Source organism: Lepisma saccharinum, chromosome 21 (genome assembly GCF_977018435.1).
Source record: "Lepisma saccharinum chromosome 21, izLepSacc3.1, whole genome shotgun sequence".
In the NCBI taxonomy this organism is placed as follows: domain Eukaryota; kingdom Metazoa; phylum Arthropoda; class Insecta; order Zygentoma; family Lepismatidae; genus Lepisma; species Lepisma saccharinum.
This window is the reverse complement of record NC_139249.1, coordinates 44130655-44145997: the sequence shown is the minus strand read 5'-3', so window position 1 is coordinate 44145997 and position 15343 is coordinate 44130655. Positions and strand designations below refer to the sequence as shown.

Here is a 15343-nt window from a genome sequence, read left to right as displayed (position 1 = left end):
CTTGTGAAAAATATTTCTTTTGGTTCCCTTCCGAGAGCAGCTTGCAACATTTGTAACAGTAATTATGTTGTAATAAATGTAATAAATAGTTTCACTCAAGAGAAAATGTTCAATAAGTCCTATACGTTGAAAAAAGGGCAATGACTTAAATAAAAATATCTATGCCATTTGGGGTAAAACTACATAAGTATATGTACCTGTACTCTGTAGTATCACAACCTAAACTTATCAGTGGTAGAACTCCTAGAAGGCGATAGAGCAGATGTGAACTGACAATGTGACAATCGTGCATACAAAAATAATTACATATATCAATATTCTAGGGTCAAGGATTCCCAACAACAAAAAATATTATTTAGGTTCAAATACAATTTTATTGCACATAGTAATCATCCAAATACAATATTAATAATTTTATAGATAAAAGTTTGTGATTCACCTGGTAAATGAACTTGCTCACTTAATTTGCAGTGCTATCAACAGCAAGATTACCGACAGTTTACCCTCACAACACAGCGCCAGTAATTTTACCATGTTGGTAAGTCACAAATAAACCAATTCACTATTTTCTCAAGTGCAGAATACACTTGACACACACTGAAAAGAAAAAGAAAATGCGATGTCCGCAAAATGGAAAAACTTTTTTCTTACTTCTAGCTCTATCATTTCACACAAGCTTGGAAAGATCTGCATTAGCCCTTAAATGACCGCCTGTCACCTATAGGTGACAAGATGCTTTTGCATGTAGCTTTTGGGACATACTGTGCTTCTTATTTTTGTTCTGCATGAGTCTTGAGGTGTGTGATAAACAACCAGTAAGATTCAATTTCATTTGGGTTATATTTGGTAAGCAGCCCTCCGGAAATCTCGTTCCATTTATTTTTTAATTTATTATAGTCATTCAATCAGTTCGGGGATTTGTAATGGCACTTTTATCAAGGAACGATCACACTAAAATAACAATTTTGCACATTTAGGTCGCGGCGTCGTCACATGGGGGCCCGCTGATTTTCAAATTTCGTAAAAAAAAAAAAATCATTTTTCTTCTTCTACCAGACTTCGGAGAATTTGTTATATATGTCATAGGCTTATAGCCACATCTGTACTGGACAAAACGAGGTTTGTAACCCCAGTGTTCTTAATTTCAGTTAAAAAAAAAAAAACATTAATGTATGTGCGCCGAATTTCAAATTTCCCGCTCAAAAAAAAGGTAGTGATTGCTGCCACACCAGTTTTGAGCTTCCTGATTGGTTGACGCGAACTCGCTGTTCATTGGTGGACGCATTAGTGACGTACTGCCTTGCATTAATGACGTATTACCTTGCTTCGCATCGTAACTGAATCTTTGAACTTCACTTGTGTTTTCTTCGTGGTAACAGACAACAGGTAAAAATCGTTCTCGGAATTAGAGCTCCACGTTTTTCTTAAGAATACCATATTACACCAAGAATCCACAATTCTTCAGGGACAATTCTTCACAATTCTTCTCGTAAGGGACAAACGGATTTCATCAAATTTACAGGAGAAGTTACTTACCGAATGCAGTTTCTTTATACTTCTGGAAGTTCGGGGAAGTGTTTTCTCGCATCGTTAATCGATTTTGACGGTAAATCATCTATTTTTCGATATAAATGTGTGACCGATGCACGGAAGTTCTTGCATCCATTTACTTCCAGGTGGATGTAGCCTGTGTGTGAAGACGTAATCCTGGTCAGTGTTTCCAAACACGTGTTTTTGTAACTGAAGAAGATACGTTCCCACAAATGGTTTGTGGGGCTATGTGTCAATGGTTCGTGGGGCTATGCGTCAATGGTTCGTGGGGCTATGCGTCAATGGTTCGTGGGGCTATGCGAGAATAGTGTGTGGGGCTACGCATATTTTTTTCGAAACCAATTTTTAACTATTGTAACCTATAGTGACCCTACCTAACCTAACCTTACCGAAAATGGTTCGTGGGGCTATGTATGAATGGTTTGTGGGGCTATGCGTCAATGGTTTGTGGGCCACGTAGGTATATTTGGGTGCAGTGGGATGGAAACACTGCATGCTGAGTTCAGTAGTGAAACTGTGATCGCCATTTTGCGTGTTACTGAAGGCAAAAAGAAACTAAGAAAACTTACTCAATATGTCGCAAATAGAGCTTATTTCCGTGAAATAAGCGAAATGCCACCTTCAGCAATGTTTCTCAATGCAGAATACGTAAGTACGAATATTCAAATTAAATGAACTAGCAAATTTTAGCTGTTTGTCCCATACGAGAAATTTACCGAAAATAGTTGCTAGAACTACAATATAAGTGAGTAATACTATTATTTTTTGTATTATATATATTCATTTTTTTGTGTAAACAGTAAACACCTTTTGTGCTACCCACGTGTTGCAGTTCATTTTCACTTTTTATGTGTACGTGGGAATATTTGATTAATATGATCAGGGTAACACTTTACTATACCGGAGACGGATTTCTTCAAATTTACAGGAGAAAGTACTTACGCAAATAATTTTCTGTAGCGTTGTTGATGTTCGGGAATGTAGTTTTGATCCATTTTAATGCGAATGCATGTGGTTTTCTACGAAAATTTATTTCCGATGCGCTATTGCTGCTGCTGCCATTTGCTTTCTGCACGAGAGCACAATACGCTCTCGGATTGTCCGTATATATGCTAAATTGAACGAAAGGAGTGCTAATGGATCCTAACCTAACCTAGTAGGCATACCTCGTCCCCGTGATGTAAAAAATTGCGAAATAAATCATTGAGAGGTGTCTCCGGTTAAAAATGTGTACGTACAGTGCAGTGCGGATATACTATTCTATCTATCCTAATCCGTCCCTAAATGTACTCCACTGAAGTTCCAATTTACTTCTACAATTATTAGCAATCATGATTTACATATGAATGTATGTAACGGTAGGCAACTTCCCATCTGGTGTGTTTTGGATTCCCTTTCAGGTGCTATATTCACGTGTGCAAAACGTTCAGGCTGGGTTGTTATTAGGGTGTTTCACAATGCCCTCCCTTTTTAAAATTCAAACATTTATGTTTGATAGGTATGTGAACAATTAGGTTATGTAAGTTTCTATGATGTTGGGATGTTTGTTTGTAAGATTTATATATACTTTATTAGTATATGACTAGGTTATATTTCTGATGATTGTAATACATGTGATGTTCTCATATGTTTCTACAATAAAAATTATTATTAACATAAGTATTTTTTCCTGGCATTTTATGATGGGCTTTCTTCTGCAATATTTTGAAATCTTGAAAATACATTGGCAGCATTTATTGTTCCACAGCTTTCATTTATCTCTAGAGCACCCAAGTTGCTTTTGTTTTTATGTGGTTCGATTTCGATTTGCGTCTGTTAACACATAACTGCAGAGTTTTAGCGATTACTTAAGATCTAATTCAATATATACTTTAGTAATTAGGTTAGGCGGGTCAGAATTAGTTTCTATGCATTAAAATAAGGCTGCGACTATTTTCACCAGGTGGTGAGAAAAGCATATAAGGCTATTTTCACCAGATGGTCAGAAAAGCATGTAGGGCTATTGTCACCAGGTGCTAAGAACAGCGTATGTGGCCATTTTCACCAGCAAAAGTAATTACCTGAATCATACCATAACATTGAGTTTTGACATTCATTGGCAGTGTTGCTAATAGCAGTAAACTGACCAGCCTAGCCTAACAACAAAAGAATTTAGGAACATATACTGGTATAATTTAACAATACAGGGAATTTATTCAATTTGTTTGAAATTTGGGACACTTACTAATTTGGGCCTCGTAATCACGAATCTGCACTTAAAATTTGATGCTCACGTATAAATTTGGTGCTTATTTGGGGGCAGGTGAATCCGGCCAATTTCTAACATGCCTTTAACAGGGAGTAGAAAGCCGGAGGGGAGGCAGGGCCACGTTAGCAGTTGGGGGCAGTACCCCAGGGGCGGAGCCCGGAATCTGTGGGAAGTTTGGAAATCGAGGGTGTAGAAAAAAGAACTTAATTTAGATTATTTTGCTATTTCCACATGCGAGGTTCGTGATTAGGGGGCCAAAATTAGTGAGTATGCCGAATTTCAAACAAAATGGAGAAATTCCCGGTATTGTAAAATCGCTCCCCTGCACGAAATAAATGTACACCGACGTAAGCTTCAAACACATATGTATAACAGGCCATGCCAAGTTGTAGATCATGCACATGAAGTTTAAAATTGGAGAAAAATAGCTGAATAGCTAGCTTCACCACTTGGTGAAAATAGTCACTCCGTTAAAGTGAAGTCCCTAAATATACTCCACTGAAGTTCCAATGTACTTCTACAATTATTCTCACTAGTCTGCGATAGGACCTACTATAACTTCTATCAGTGGAGAATACCTTGTCCATGGGAAGTGAACGTGCTTGTGTAAGGTCATTCTTAAGATTTTTTTCCAACGTAAGTTTTTTTCAAAATCCAAACAGTGCTTGTTGCTTTAAAGAAGTTTCATATTTTGTGTGGCAATGAGTGCTAAAATTCTGTGAAAATTAGTTTTTCTTCTGGGGGAATTTGAAAAAAAATCATAAAACAACCTGAACCATTATCGTCTAGTGTTTAAAGACACCCGTTTCTTATTTTCACCAGCAAAGGTAAAACATGAAGAGTAATAGTATTAGTTCGATTATGTCTAGACTTGTTGACAAATATAAAAATTAGTTGTCAACCACTTGATCTAATGAACCTCACCTCTCATGACCCTGAAACACTATTAGGTTTTATTTTCAGGAATGATTTTCACCTTAAGACCTAATAGTTTCTTGTTCTTAGATATTTTATGCTTGTGAATGAATTTGATTTCATGAGCTTTGTGATTTATTAATTTTTTTGTATATTGTGGGTTCAGTTTGGTGTCAGTTGTAATACAATTCCGTGTATATTATGACTGCATGTGTTGGTGCTTCATAAAAAAAGTGGTGAGACTATTGTTTGTGTTTGCCTACACAATACAGCAAAATCCATCTTAAACTGTATCACAAGGGACCAGTACATTTTCCTGTTTAATGCAGGTGTAATGTGTAAAATCTAAGATGAAATTAAATATGTACTATACAATATTTTTCACATAAGCTAGCATTACACTGAACAGGACAATATTTTTACCAGTAGTGAATCAGTGTTTTCTGTGTGTAGATCATGCTTTGGATTCAGTCTTACCCAGCTTTGAGTGACCTTTTTACCATAATCCTGTAACGTAGGGCAAATTGTGTAATGATTTTTTTTCTCTGGCAGAGACGAACCACTCTCATGCTATTTCATTGTCTTTTTTCTTGTGTGCGGTTTCCTGAAAGAAGTAAATAATTTAAACACAGCTTGGTGCTCAATATAGAAATGTTCAGCATTATTTTCTGTCAATTGTGTGTGCGAATTCTCATCTTAACTATTCTTACTTCAATTTCTAATAAACTTTTTTTTCGCTTTAGGAATGTATCTCATAGCTGGTCATAGTCAGATAAAGTACTTCTATAAATTATCTGGCTTTGGTGAGCATTTTTATTCTCTTTCATTTCCTGGGTCCAAAGTACACCATCTTTGGGGTGAAATTGAGGAAGTGATACCATATTTCAATGGTATCATTATCCACACAGGATGCAATGATCTTGCAAACAGGCAAGGGCACCCAACTGGTTCCATTCTGAAGGTTGTAGAGGAATTTGAGGAACTTGTCATGAATATAAAGAAGATCCACCCATCAGTACCCGTGATGATTTCTGGTAACGATAGACTATAATTCCTTTCATAGTTCTGGTCATTGTGTGAAGAATGCTGTAAACAGTATGGGTGAATATTTACAAAAACGAACTTGTGTTAATAAGTGTTATTTAAAATGTTACCACAGATTTATAATTATTCTTGATTGTGTAGTGTTAATTCAGTTACTAATTCATTGTAGAGAATCCGTTCACTTCAAAAAAAAAAACCAGCAGAAAGTGTTATTTTTCTAGCACTGTTTCAGGTTTTAATTTCATGTAGCTTCCTTCAAGCTTTGTGAGATAAAAGTTGAAATATTGCCAGAGCAATAATAAAATTTTGTTCAGAAATTTTTCCTAACTCTTACAAAGTATTGCCTAGGTCTGATTGATGATTACAATCATTCAAAACTATTTCTTTAGGGGGATTTTTAGAGCTCATGTCAGTATGACTGAAAGAAAGTTGGTCTTGCTAGTTATTGTTGAGATAAATATTAGGTAGAGCTTTCTTTGCTTGTTTCTATGTTCCTGCAAATCTTATTTGCTCCCATATCTAAGCCTCATGTCAAGCTAACTTTGCAGCAATTTTATCTATCAATCTACATGAGAACAGAGTTCAGAATCTTCCATTCGAACTGCCGAGCTGCTTACATCGCAGACGCTGAGAAAATCTGCAGTATTGCCAACTGCACAAACCTGCATGCATGTCAAGCGGAATGTATTTTTGCTTCTTTTTGCATAGATTATTTAATAAATGTGTCATTACTTAATATACTACATCGCGAAATATCTTCAAAACATGAGAGCATGTGTGTGCGTATATTTCGAGCATAAAAAAAATATAAAAGTAAACAATGTTAGGCCCCTCTTGAATTTAATGACAAATTATTGTTTTTGGTTTAGAAAGAAATACATTTATGAAAAACTTGGTTGCTTCGTTCGCAATACATTTGTTACTATAAGACACACACACTTAAAGTTTATACCACCAAAAAGATCATGATTTGTTATTGGTGATATATATACACAATGGAGTGCCTTGTCTGCTGCTATTACTCTGTTTGGTTTCAACTTATGAATCAATCACTTCACTAAACCAGGATTCAAATCTTAGTCTGTCCATTTGTTGCTTATAATGCCTCCTTCCCTTTGTTTGCACGGAACAGTGAACATGTTCCTTCAACAAAGCCTTCATTGCTGCCAGTGGGTGAAACAATAAGCCCCCCCCCTTTCTCTTCGATTTCTTCATCCCTGGTGGTGGTTTTGCGCGGTGTTATCCTTCCATGTTTGATTCAATGTATGGCCCCGCCACCTACCAAGTTGATGCACGTCTCATCCAAATATAAACATGTTTCTTCTCATGGTGAATTATTTTAATACCGCGGAGATTTTATTGTCGTCACACAACAATCATTTCTTCTTCCTAAACTCAAACCGCAAATCCTTCAACACCCGTGATATAGTTCGTGTGCACATTGACGGCAAATCACCTCATGTGCTGTTTTATTTTGATATTGTTGCCATGAGGAATATGCATTTAAAGCAACATGCTTGACTTGGAAGAGCTTTACCCTTTGGATGAACCCCAAAATAACACCCAGGTAAAACCACATGCCGAACAGGAGACCTTGATTCAGCCATTCTTGCCGCTGTATAGCACCATTATTAATCACGATAAACATAGGGTTAAAATAATGGGATGTGCACTGGTATCGCAGATTCCACGCGTTCTGCAACGTATTCAGTCTCGCTCTTGAGCTAAAGTGATTCTTCAACATAATGGAGATCCCAGTTGGCGATTATGCGGATCCAAGTTCGTCTACAAAGTGATTGCAACTGATCAAGTCCATACCTGCTAATGGATGTGTCATTTTGTCTGTATATTACAAATTAAATAACCGTTTTCTTGCAAGTATGTAGTTGTGTCGGAATAGAACCAGTCTCGGTGGAACTACGTCCTGCGTGCACATCTGGATCTACATATGCGAAAACCTGTTGCAAAGTTAATTTGACGCTTGGCTTAGTCTACTTGTCAGTATGAATGGTATAACAATGAACTGGTTCAGGAAAATGTTTAGAACTAGTGGTTTGTTGTCTTGTGTGTCAGTTTGAACCCAAAATTTTGTATAAACTATTGTTCATGTATTTTTCAATTATGTGGAATTTGCTTTGAGTTTTCTTCTAGACACTGGGAGACCCATGTCTAGAAGACACATGTGAATGTGCAATGGCTGTAAGTACAAGGTTCTACTTTATGGGAATCAATATATTTTTTTTATTATTGTGCAATGAGATGTACATAGCTGTAGATGCTGTGGTAAGTCATGTGAACATATTTTTCTAAATCACAAGATAGCAATAAATTACATAATATTTTCCAGAATTTAACAATTTTTTGCATTGTTAGTTTTCTTCATAAATTGCTGTTAGTGTGTAATTCATCATCTACTTTGTATGTACCAATAATTTCTGCCATGATTGTTAAATTAACTTGCATTTATTACGCATGCTAAGTTTGCCAAAGTGGATGAAAATAATCATGCAAATGTGTATGTCTTAGCACTTCAATAAAACTCAACAATGCTTATGCTAATTTCGTAATTTACAGGACTTCTCCCTCGTGCGGTAGACAGCTTCAAGCTGACAAATGGAATTTCCATTTTCAGAGAACGTTGCCGTGTGTCAAGAATAAACTCGTGGTAAGTCTCTACATTTGTATGTTGAATTTCGTACATTTTATTAAATTTTCTGCTCTTTGTATTTTGATAGGTATTTATAACAGATCAGTTTGCACAACTTCAGTTATAGTTGCATGCATGACCAGAGGTGAACAGCATTCCAAATTATTTTAGTTCATATCAAGGGCGCCGACTTTCCAAAATTTCTGTGGGTGCATATCAATGGATAGATCTGTAATTATCAAGTATATTATACTTTAAACAACTTACATGCACAATGATTGCAAGAGGCAATGATATTATCAACACGTTACTAAAAGAAAATACCACATTCATACAAATTAAAATGAAAAATCTTCATAAATGTAAATAATTTTAATTGTATTGCAGAAAGAGCTATGCAAGGATTTTGTTGTGAACAGAAACTACAAAATGACTAACTTTATGTACCAAATAATAATAATAATAATCATGACATGTTAACTTTTAATATAAAACACATTCCTTCTTACGTCATTTGCACTTATGAATTTGTTTGCAATTTTGGTAATATCAATATTTTTAGTCATTTCTTTATGAACATGCAAAATTGCCAAATCATTCAATATTATTTGGGTCATTGTTGACCGCAAAATCGTTTTCAATCATCTAAGTGCTGAAAATGACCGCTCACAGCTACAAGAAGTAATAGGTAAAGCTAAAATCACCCGTATAAACTTCACAAATTCTGTGATCATTTCACGCATGGGACCACTGTTTTCTCTACTTGAAATATTAGTAATGTCTGACAAGTTGGCCACTTTTTCTTTGTTCGTTCTGCACACATCTAGAAACATGTCCCTGTCCAATGTTAGCTTGTCTTTATCAAAGTCTGTCCCATCTCAATGTTTTAATTGCTTATTATTTTTTGATAATGGCAAGTGAGAAATATTTATTTTATTTTGTTTTTATCAAACTAAAAATCTTGTGGGTGCGGCGCACCCACAAGATTATTTATGTGGGTGCTCGAGCCCCGGAGCACCCACGTAGTCGGCGCGCATGGTTCATATGTACCTTTCTAGCAATTTCACCAATCTAAACAACTATAGTTAAGTAATAAGTAGTGTTGAGCCAATCCCAATGTTAACGTATTGTATTAATGATGCTCACATGAGAAATTACTTAAGGTAGCTTATGATAATGTGCAATATGCATACACAAATAGGCCAGCTCTTTTGTTTCACAATTGTATAACATTCTAATTGTTTCTATGGTGTTGCATGGATAATTTGCCACTTCCTAGTAGAACTTCTTGTTATTGATTCTGAGCTATGTGGAGATTGAAAGGCAGACCACATTAATAATAATGGTGTTAGATTAATCCATATGTCAGTATATAGGCTGAAAATAAGAAGTAGGGCATTTGCATTAAATTTATGGAAAATTATAAATATTCTTTTACAAAACTTTCATATTTGGGGTCTGCTGGGGAATGAAAATAGATAATTTTGACAATACATTTTAAGAAATGAAGTATTAGTAGTCCAAAGTTGTGGACTCAGTCCATGAATAAGGTAGAGAAATAGGAAGAAAATAATCATTGTGAGAACCAGATAGACGTAACTCCCAACTTATCACATTTACAGCAGAGAAAATAATGTATTAATTCTGAAAGGAGAAAAAAACATATTGTAGATACATGGCTAAGTGGAAGAGAGCGAGATGTATTGATAAATTAAGCAAAACCTACAAATTCATTTTTGAAGTTGAATATTCTCTGGTTATCACACATCGTTATGTTGTCACTTCTAACAAAACAAAATTCATGTGAAAATGTTACTGCAGATAGAATGAATGCATTACACAACAATACAGAGAAATTCAAATTAATGAGTTTATTGAAATCTTCGAGGCATATGATGGAATTGTGACCCTATTTTTTTCTCTTATTTTTTAGTGCCAACCAAATTAATATAGCCCTTCAAGACATGTGCAATAAGCTGGATGTTGCTTTTCTTTCATGGGAAGATTTCACATTGAAGCTGCTTTCAAGGGATGGGTTACATTTATCAAGACATGGAACCGAATTCATCAAGATGAAGATGGTGGATGCAATGAATAAGTTAAGTACCAGTCAATCAAGAACAAATAATGCTACCTCTCTTTCAGATTACTTGCAGTCCCCTCTGGCTGTTACTCCTCAAAACCTGCAGTTTTCTCCAACTGTTTCTCCCCATGACCTGCAGTCTTCAACTGTTTCTCCCCATGACCTCCAGTCTTCAACTGTTTCTCCCCATGACCTGCAGTCTTCAGCTGTTTCTCCCCAAAACCTGCAGTCTTCCCAGGCTGTTTCTCCCCAAAACCTGCAGTCTTCAACTGTTTCTCCCCATGACCTGCAGTCTTCAACTGTTTCTCCCCATGACCTGCAGTCTTCAACTGTTTCTCCCCATGACCTCCAGTCTTCAACTGTTTCTCCCCATGACCTGCAGTCTTCAGCTGTTTCTCCCCATGACCTCCAGTCTTCAACTGTTTCTCCCCATGACCTGCAGTCTTCAACTGTTTCTCCCCATGACCTGCAGTCTTCTCAGGCTGTTTCTCCCCAAAACCTGCAGTCTTCTCAGGCTGTTTCTCCCCAAAACCTGCAGTCTTCCCAGGCTGTTTCTCCCCAAAACCTGCAGTCTTCCCAGGCTGTTTCTCCCCAAAACCTGCAGTCTTCCCAGGCTGTTTCTCCCCAAAACCTGCAGTCTTCAACTGTTTCTCCCCATGACCTGCAGTCTTCAACTGTTTCTCCCCATGACCTGCAGTCTTCAACTGTTTCTCCCCATGACCTGCAGTCTTCAGCTGTTTCTCCCCATGACCTCCAGTCTTCAACTGTTTCTCCCCATGACCTGCAGTCTTCAACTGTTTCTCCCCATGACCTGCAGTCTTCTCAGGCTGTTTCTCCCCAAAACCTGCAGTCTTCAACTGTTTCTCCCCAAAACCTGCAGTCTTCAACTGTTTCTCCCCAAAACCTGCAGTCTTCAACTGTTTCTCCCCATGACCTGCAGTCTTCAACTGTTTCTCCCCATGACCTGCAGTCTTCAACTGTTTCTCCCCATGACCTGCAGTCTTCAACTGTTTCTCCCCATGACCTGCAGTCTTCAACTGTTTCTCCCCATGACCTGCAGTCTTCAACTGTTTCTCCCCATGACCTGCAGTCCTCTCAGGCTGTTTCTCCCCATGACCTGCAGTCTTCAACTGTTTCTCCCCATGACCTGCAGTCTTCAGCTGTTTCTCCCCATGACCTGCAGTTTTCAACTGTTTCTCCCCATGACCTGCATTCTCCAGCTGTTTCTTCCTGGGATTCCGTGGCTCCTTCGATGGTTGATTTGTGTATTTTGTCTACCTTCAGCAGGTTAAATCCAGTGCTGAACCATAAAGTGACACCTCACTCTAATGTACCTACATTCAAGTTTTCATATTCATTCTTCTGGAGTTATTTTTTTCAGGTTTTGCTGCTTGTTTCTACCCTGGGAATAATATTTAATACATTTGTTTCTCTTGTGTTTCTTCATCCTGTATTACTTTTCTGTGAAACATTTCTTGCTTCCTTCTGTTATTTCTTGAAGTCTTTATTTTTAATGACTACTTCCTTCCATATTTGCTGCAAGCTGTATTTGTATGTGGCTCTAAATTGTCTGTTAAACTTACCTGCAAGGATATTAAAAATATTTATAGAACCCTCCGACATGTTTCTTTGTAACAGACAGTTTAAAGTAAAGATCTACAAATTCCGACAATTTAACAGTAGAATGAAAGACTTTCACCTGCATGGTGGTAGTGGTTTCAAAAGTGGAGCCGAATATGGGTCTTTTGAAGAATTTGAAAAAGATTTCAAGGGATGGTGTGATGTCAGTTAGAAGTACTGTATCATCCACCTTTGATGACAGGCAGTTTCCTTATCAACGAGTTTATTTTGAATGTAAGCATGCAGGCCATATAAGAAAGAGAGGAAATAATGTAAGAGTAAATCAGAAATACAATGCTGGCAACTGTAGTTTTTCAGTTTATGTTGGTCTTGTAAGAAAACCATTCAGGTATAGAGTAGGAAAAATCAATGTTAGTCACAATCATCCCATTGGGCCAGAATATTATTGTTTGTATACTCAGAATAGATTGCTAACCAGTGCAGAAAAAGAAAAGTTTTCCCAGCTTCTTGAGTGTAATATTAGTAACTTAGATTTTAGGAGACAGGTTCTGAAAGAGACACGAAAGAAATTAACTACACAAGATGTTGTCAACATGAAACAAAAAATTGCTGGAACTGTTACAAGTGGACAGTCGGAAGGTGAAATAGTTTTAACTACGTTGCACAATCTGGTTAATAATGATCCGGAAAGTAACACCCATATTGAAAAAAATGAGAAGAATGAATTAAGTTTTATATTTTTTCAAACTAGAAGTATGAAAAATATGTGTCACAAGTATTCAGATGTTTTATTTGTTGATGGCACTTATCAAGTAAATATGGAAGGATTTCCTCTCTATACAATTTTGTGTGAGGATGGGCAAAGTAATGGCAGGCCAGTTGGATTCTTTTTTGTTGAAAATGAAACTCAGTTTGTGTTGAAGAGAGCTTTCTCAATATTTGTAGAAGCCAATCCCTTTCTGAAAGAAAAGTGTAAGGCTGTTATTGTAGACAAAGATTTAAATGAGATTAAAGTTTTGAAGGAGTTGTTACCTGGAGCCTCTGTTTTGTTATGTATTTTCCATGTTCTCCAAGCATTTAAAAGGGCAATTCACAAAATTAAAGCTGAGTATAAGGAAAAGGAAGCTTTATTTCAAACCCTTAGAAAGATGGTGTACTGTGTAAATGAAGATGATTATCAAAAGTGTATATGTACAATTCAAGATATTCATGTAGAGTTCCATAAGTACTTCATGGACAACTGGCATAGCTATAAAGAAATGTGGGTACCCTGTTTCCATTTAGATGTATGTCATTTAGGAAATAGAACAAATAATCGTATAGAAAGACACAATCAAAGAATTAAGTCAGTCCTTAAACCACACCAACACTTGTCAACTGCTTTAAATAACTTGATTGAGTTAACAAAAACAATCTTCAATGAAGTTGAATACAATGCCTTCACAGAATTGAAAACTACCTTGGACACATCCCAGATAAGTGAAACTTCTGTGGAAATTTCAAGAATTTGCACTTCGGAGTCATCAAAATTGTTGTTCAATCAGCTGAGAAAATATGAAATCGATAGGGGTCGTTATGAAGTCTTTAATGATGATTATGGGGTTTGTACTGTTTCTTTTAATGGCAAAGTTTATGTTGTAACAGGGAACTTCACAAAATGCATCTGCTCATTTCACACAAAGTTCAAATTGCCTTGTTCCCATTTGTTTGCTGCTAGAAATCATATGAACTTGCCCATGTTTATTGCAGAACTTGTTGATGTGAGGTGGCAAAAGAATCATTACTTAAAGGAATGTGATGTAATGCCAAGTTCTGTGTCTTTTGTTGCAAGTGCACAAAAGGTCCCATTAAACACCCCTGGTCAAAAGTATAATCATGCTAGAGTCCTAACAGACCAATGTGCTTCTTTCTTGTCCGCTTGTGGAAAAAAAGAATATGAAGAAAAATATTCTGTACTGGAATCTCTGTTATGCAACTGGAAAGAGAATCAGGATACACTTTGTACCAATACCAATAACACTGCAAACATAAATCCATCATTACACACTTCTCTAAGCTCCCCATTGTCAATTGATCCACATGAAGGTGAGGATTTTAAAGTTTTTTAACTTTTTGTTTCAGTATTGCATTCAGGAAGAATTGCATTTGCACCACACCACTCCTGGTACAACTCTACAAAGAAGTCTTTGGAAGATAATTTTTTTTTTATCATGTTTTAAGATTTGTTGTAGAATTTTTTTTTTTGAATTGTAATAAATGTTAATGTTCCTTGATTGAAAGGATGTGTTTGATTATTCTTAAGGGCAGATTAGCGTGTATAACTGTAGACCTGAATCCCTAAGGAAATATATGCATGAGTTAAGAGAAACCTCTTGTGTTCCATATAAAGTTGGTCCTGGTGTTAATATTATTAATATTGTTTAGTTATAGACATTATGCAATTGATATTCAGGTAAAACTATCAAAAGCCGGGAATCCCCTGTAACTCGTTTATTCTGTAATTGTTTACATTTGTGCTTACTTATTCCGCATTGGGAAAGGTTGTTTAACAAGGGATTTCGCTTTTCTTAACGAAATTAGTATCTATTGTCGACATATCGAGTAATTATTGTTCCTTCTTTTCTCGCTTCCTGAACACGCAAAATGGCTGGCAAATCTTGACTAGTGTTGTGTTTCAAATGGCAAAGCAGTGTTTCAACCTTCGTAACAGAAAAATTCCCGCATGGCCCCAAAAACCATTTACGATAGCCCCACGCACCATGATGGTAACACTAGGTTGATTTACGTTGGGCAACATAGTGAAAAACTGTGTGGAAACACTCACCGGGGATTACGTCCAGTGGCGTGCCCAAGGGGGGTTGGTGGGGGTTATAACCCCCCCTTTGGCCCAGTATTCCCAAAAAAAAAAGCGTCAAAGGTAGGAAAAGATGGCGAAATGTGGACTGACTACCAGAAAAAGTGTACATAACCCCTCCCTTTCGAAAACCTTGGGCACGCCACTGATTACGTCATCAGATGCTCGCAACATCCGGTTCAAGTACATGGATGGAAATGCAAGCAACAGCTTTCGTTCATCGGATTGACATTATTATAGAAAAAAACATGAATTAGCGGCCAAATACATTTAAAAATGCGAGAAAACACTTCTACGAACTTCCGAAATTACACAGAAACTAAATTCCGTAAGTACTTTCTCCTGTAAATTTGAAGAAATCCGATTCCTGGCTTTTGTAGTTTTATCGATATTCATATTCACATACTGAGAGAAAGAAAC

The 15343-nt window shown here is 36.7% G+C and overlaps 3 protein-coding genes across 3 annotated transcripts in view; 2 read left to right on the top strand and 1 right to left on the bottom strand.

The window, feature by feature from the left end:
* Positions 1 to 364: 364 nt before the first annotated feature.
* LOC146003899 (uncharacterized) overlaps positions 365 to 15343 on the bottom strand; it is a 500546-nt gene continuing 485567 nt past the window's right edge. Inside the window, exon 5 of the mRNA XM_083142374.1 lies at positions 365 to 597. Coding sequence (XP_082998500.1) covers positions 563 to 597 — 35 coding nt within the window. The 3' untranslated portion in view covers positions 365 to 562. The remainder of the gene's footprint in view (positions 598 to 15343) is intronic.
* LOC146004427 (uncharacterized) lies at positions 6133 to 11907 on the top strand. Its single transcript, XM_083143282.1, has 3 exons — positions 6133 to 8423; positions 10339 to 11753; positions 11870 to 11907. Exons 2-3 carry the CDS (start codon positions 10370 to 10372, stop codon positions 11905 to 11907), a joined length of 1422 nt encoding a protein of 473 aa, XP_082999408.1. The 5' UTR covers positions 6133 to 8423; positions 10339 to 10369.
* Positions 11517 to 14228, top strand: LOC146003898 (zinc finger SWIM domain-containing protein 1-like). The gene has a single exon (XM_083142365.1). The coding sequence runs from the start codon at positions 12192 to 12194 to the stop codon at positions 14175 to 14177; it is 1986 nt and encodes a 661-aa protein (XP_082998491.1). The 5' UTR covers positions 11517 to 12191; the 3' UTR covers positions 14178 to 14228.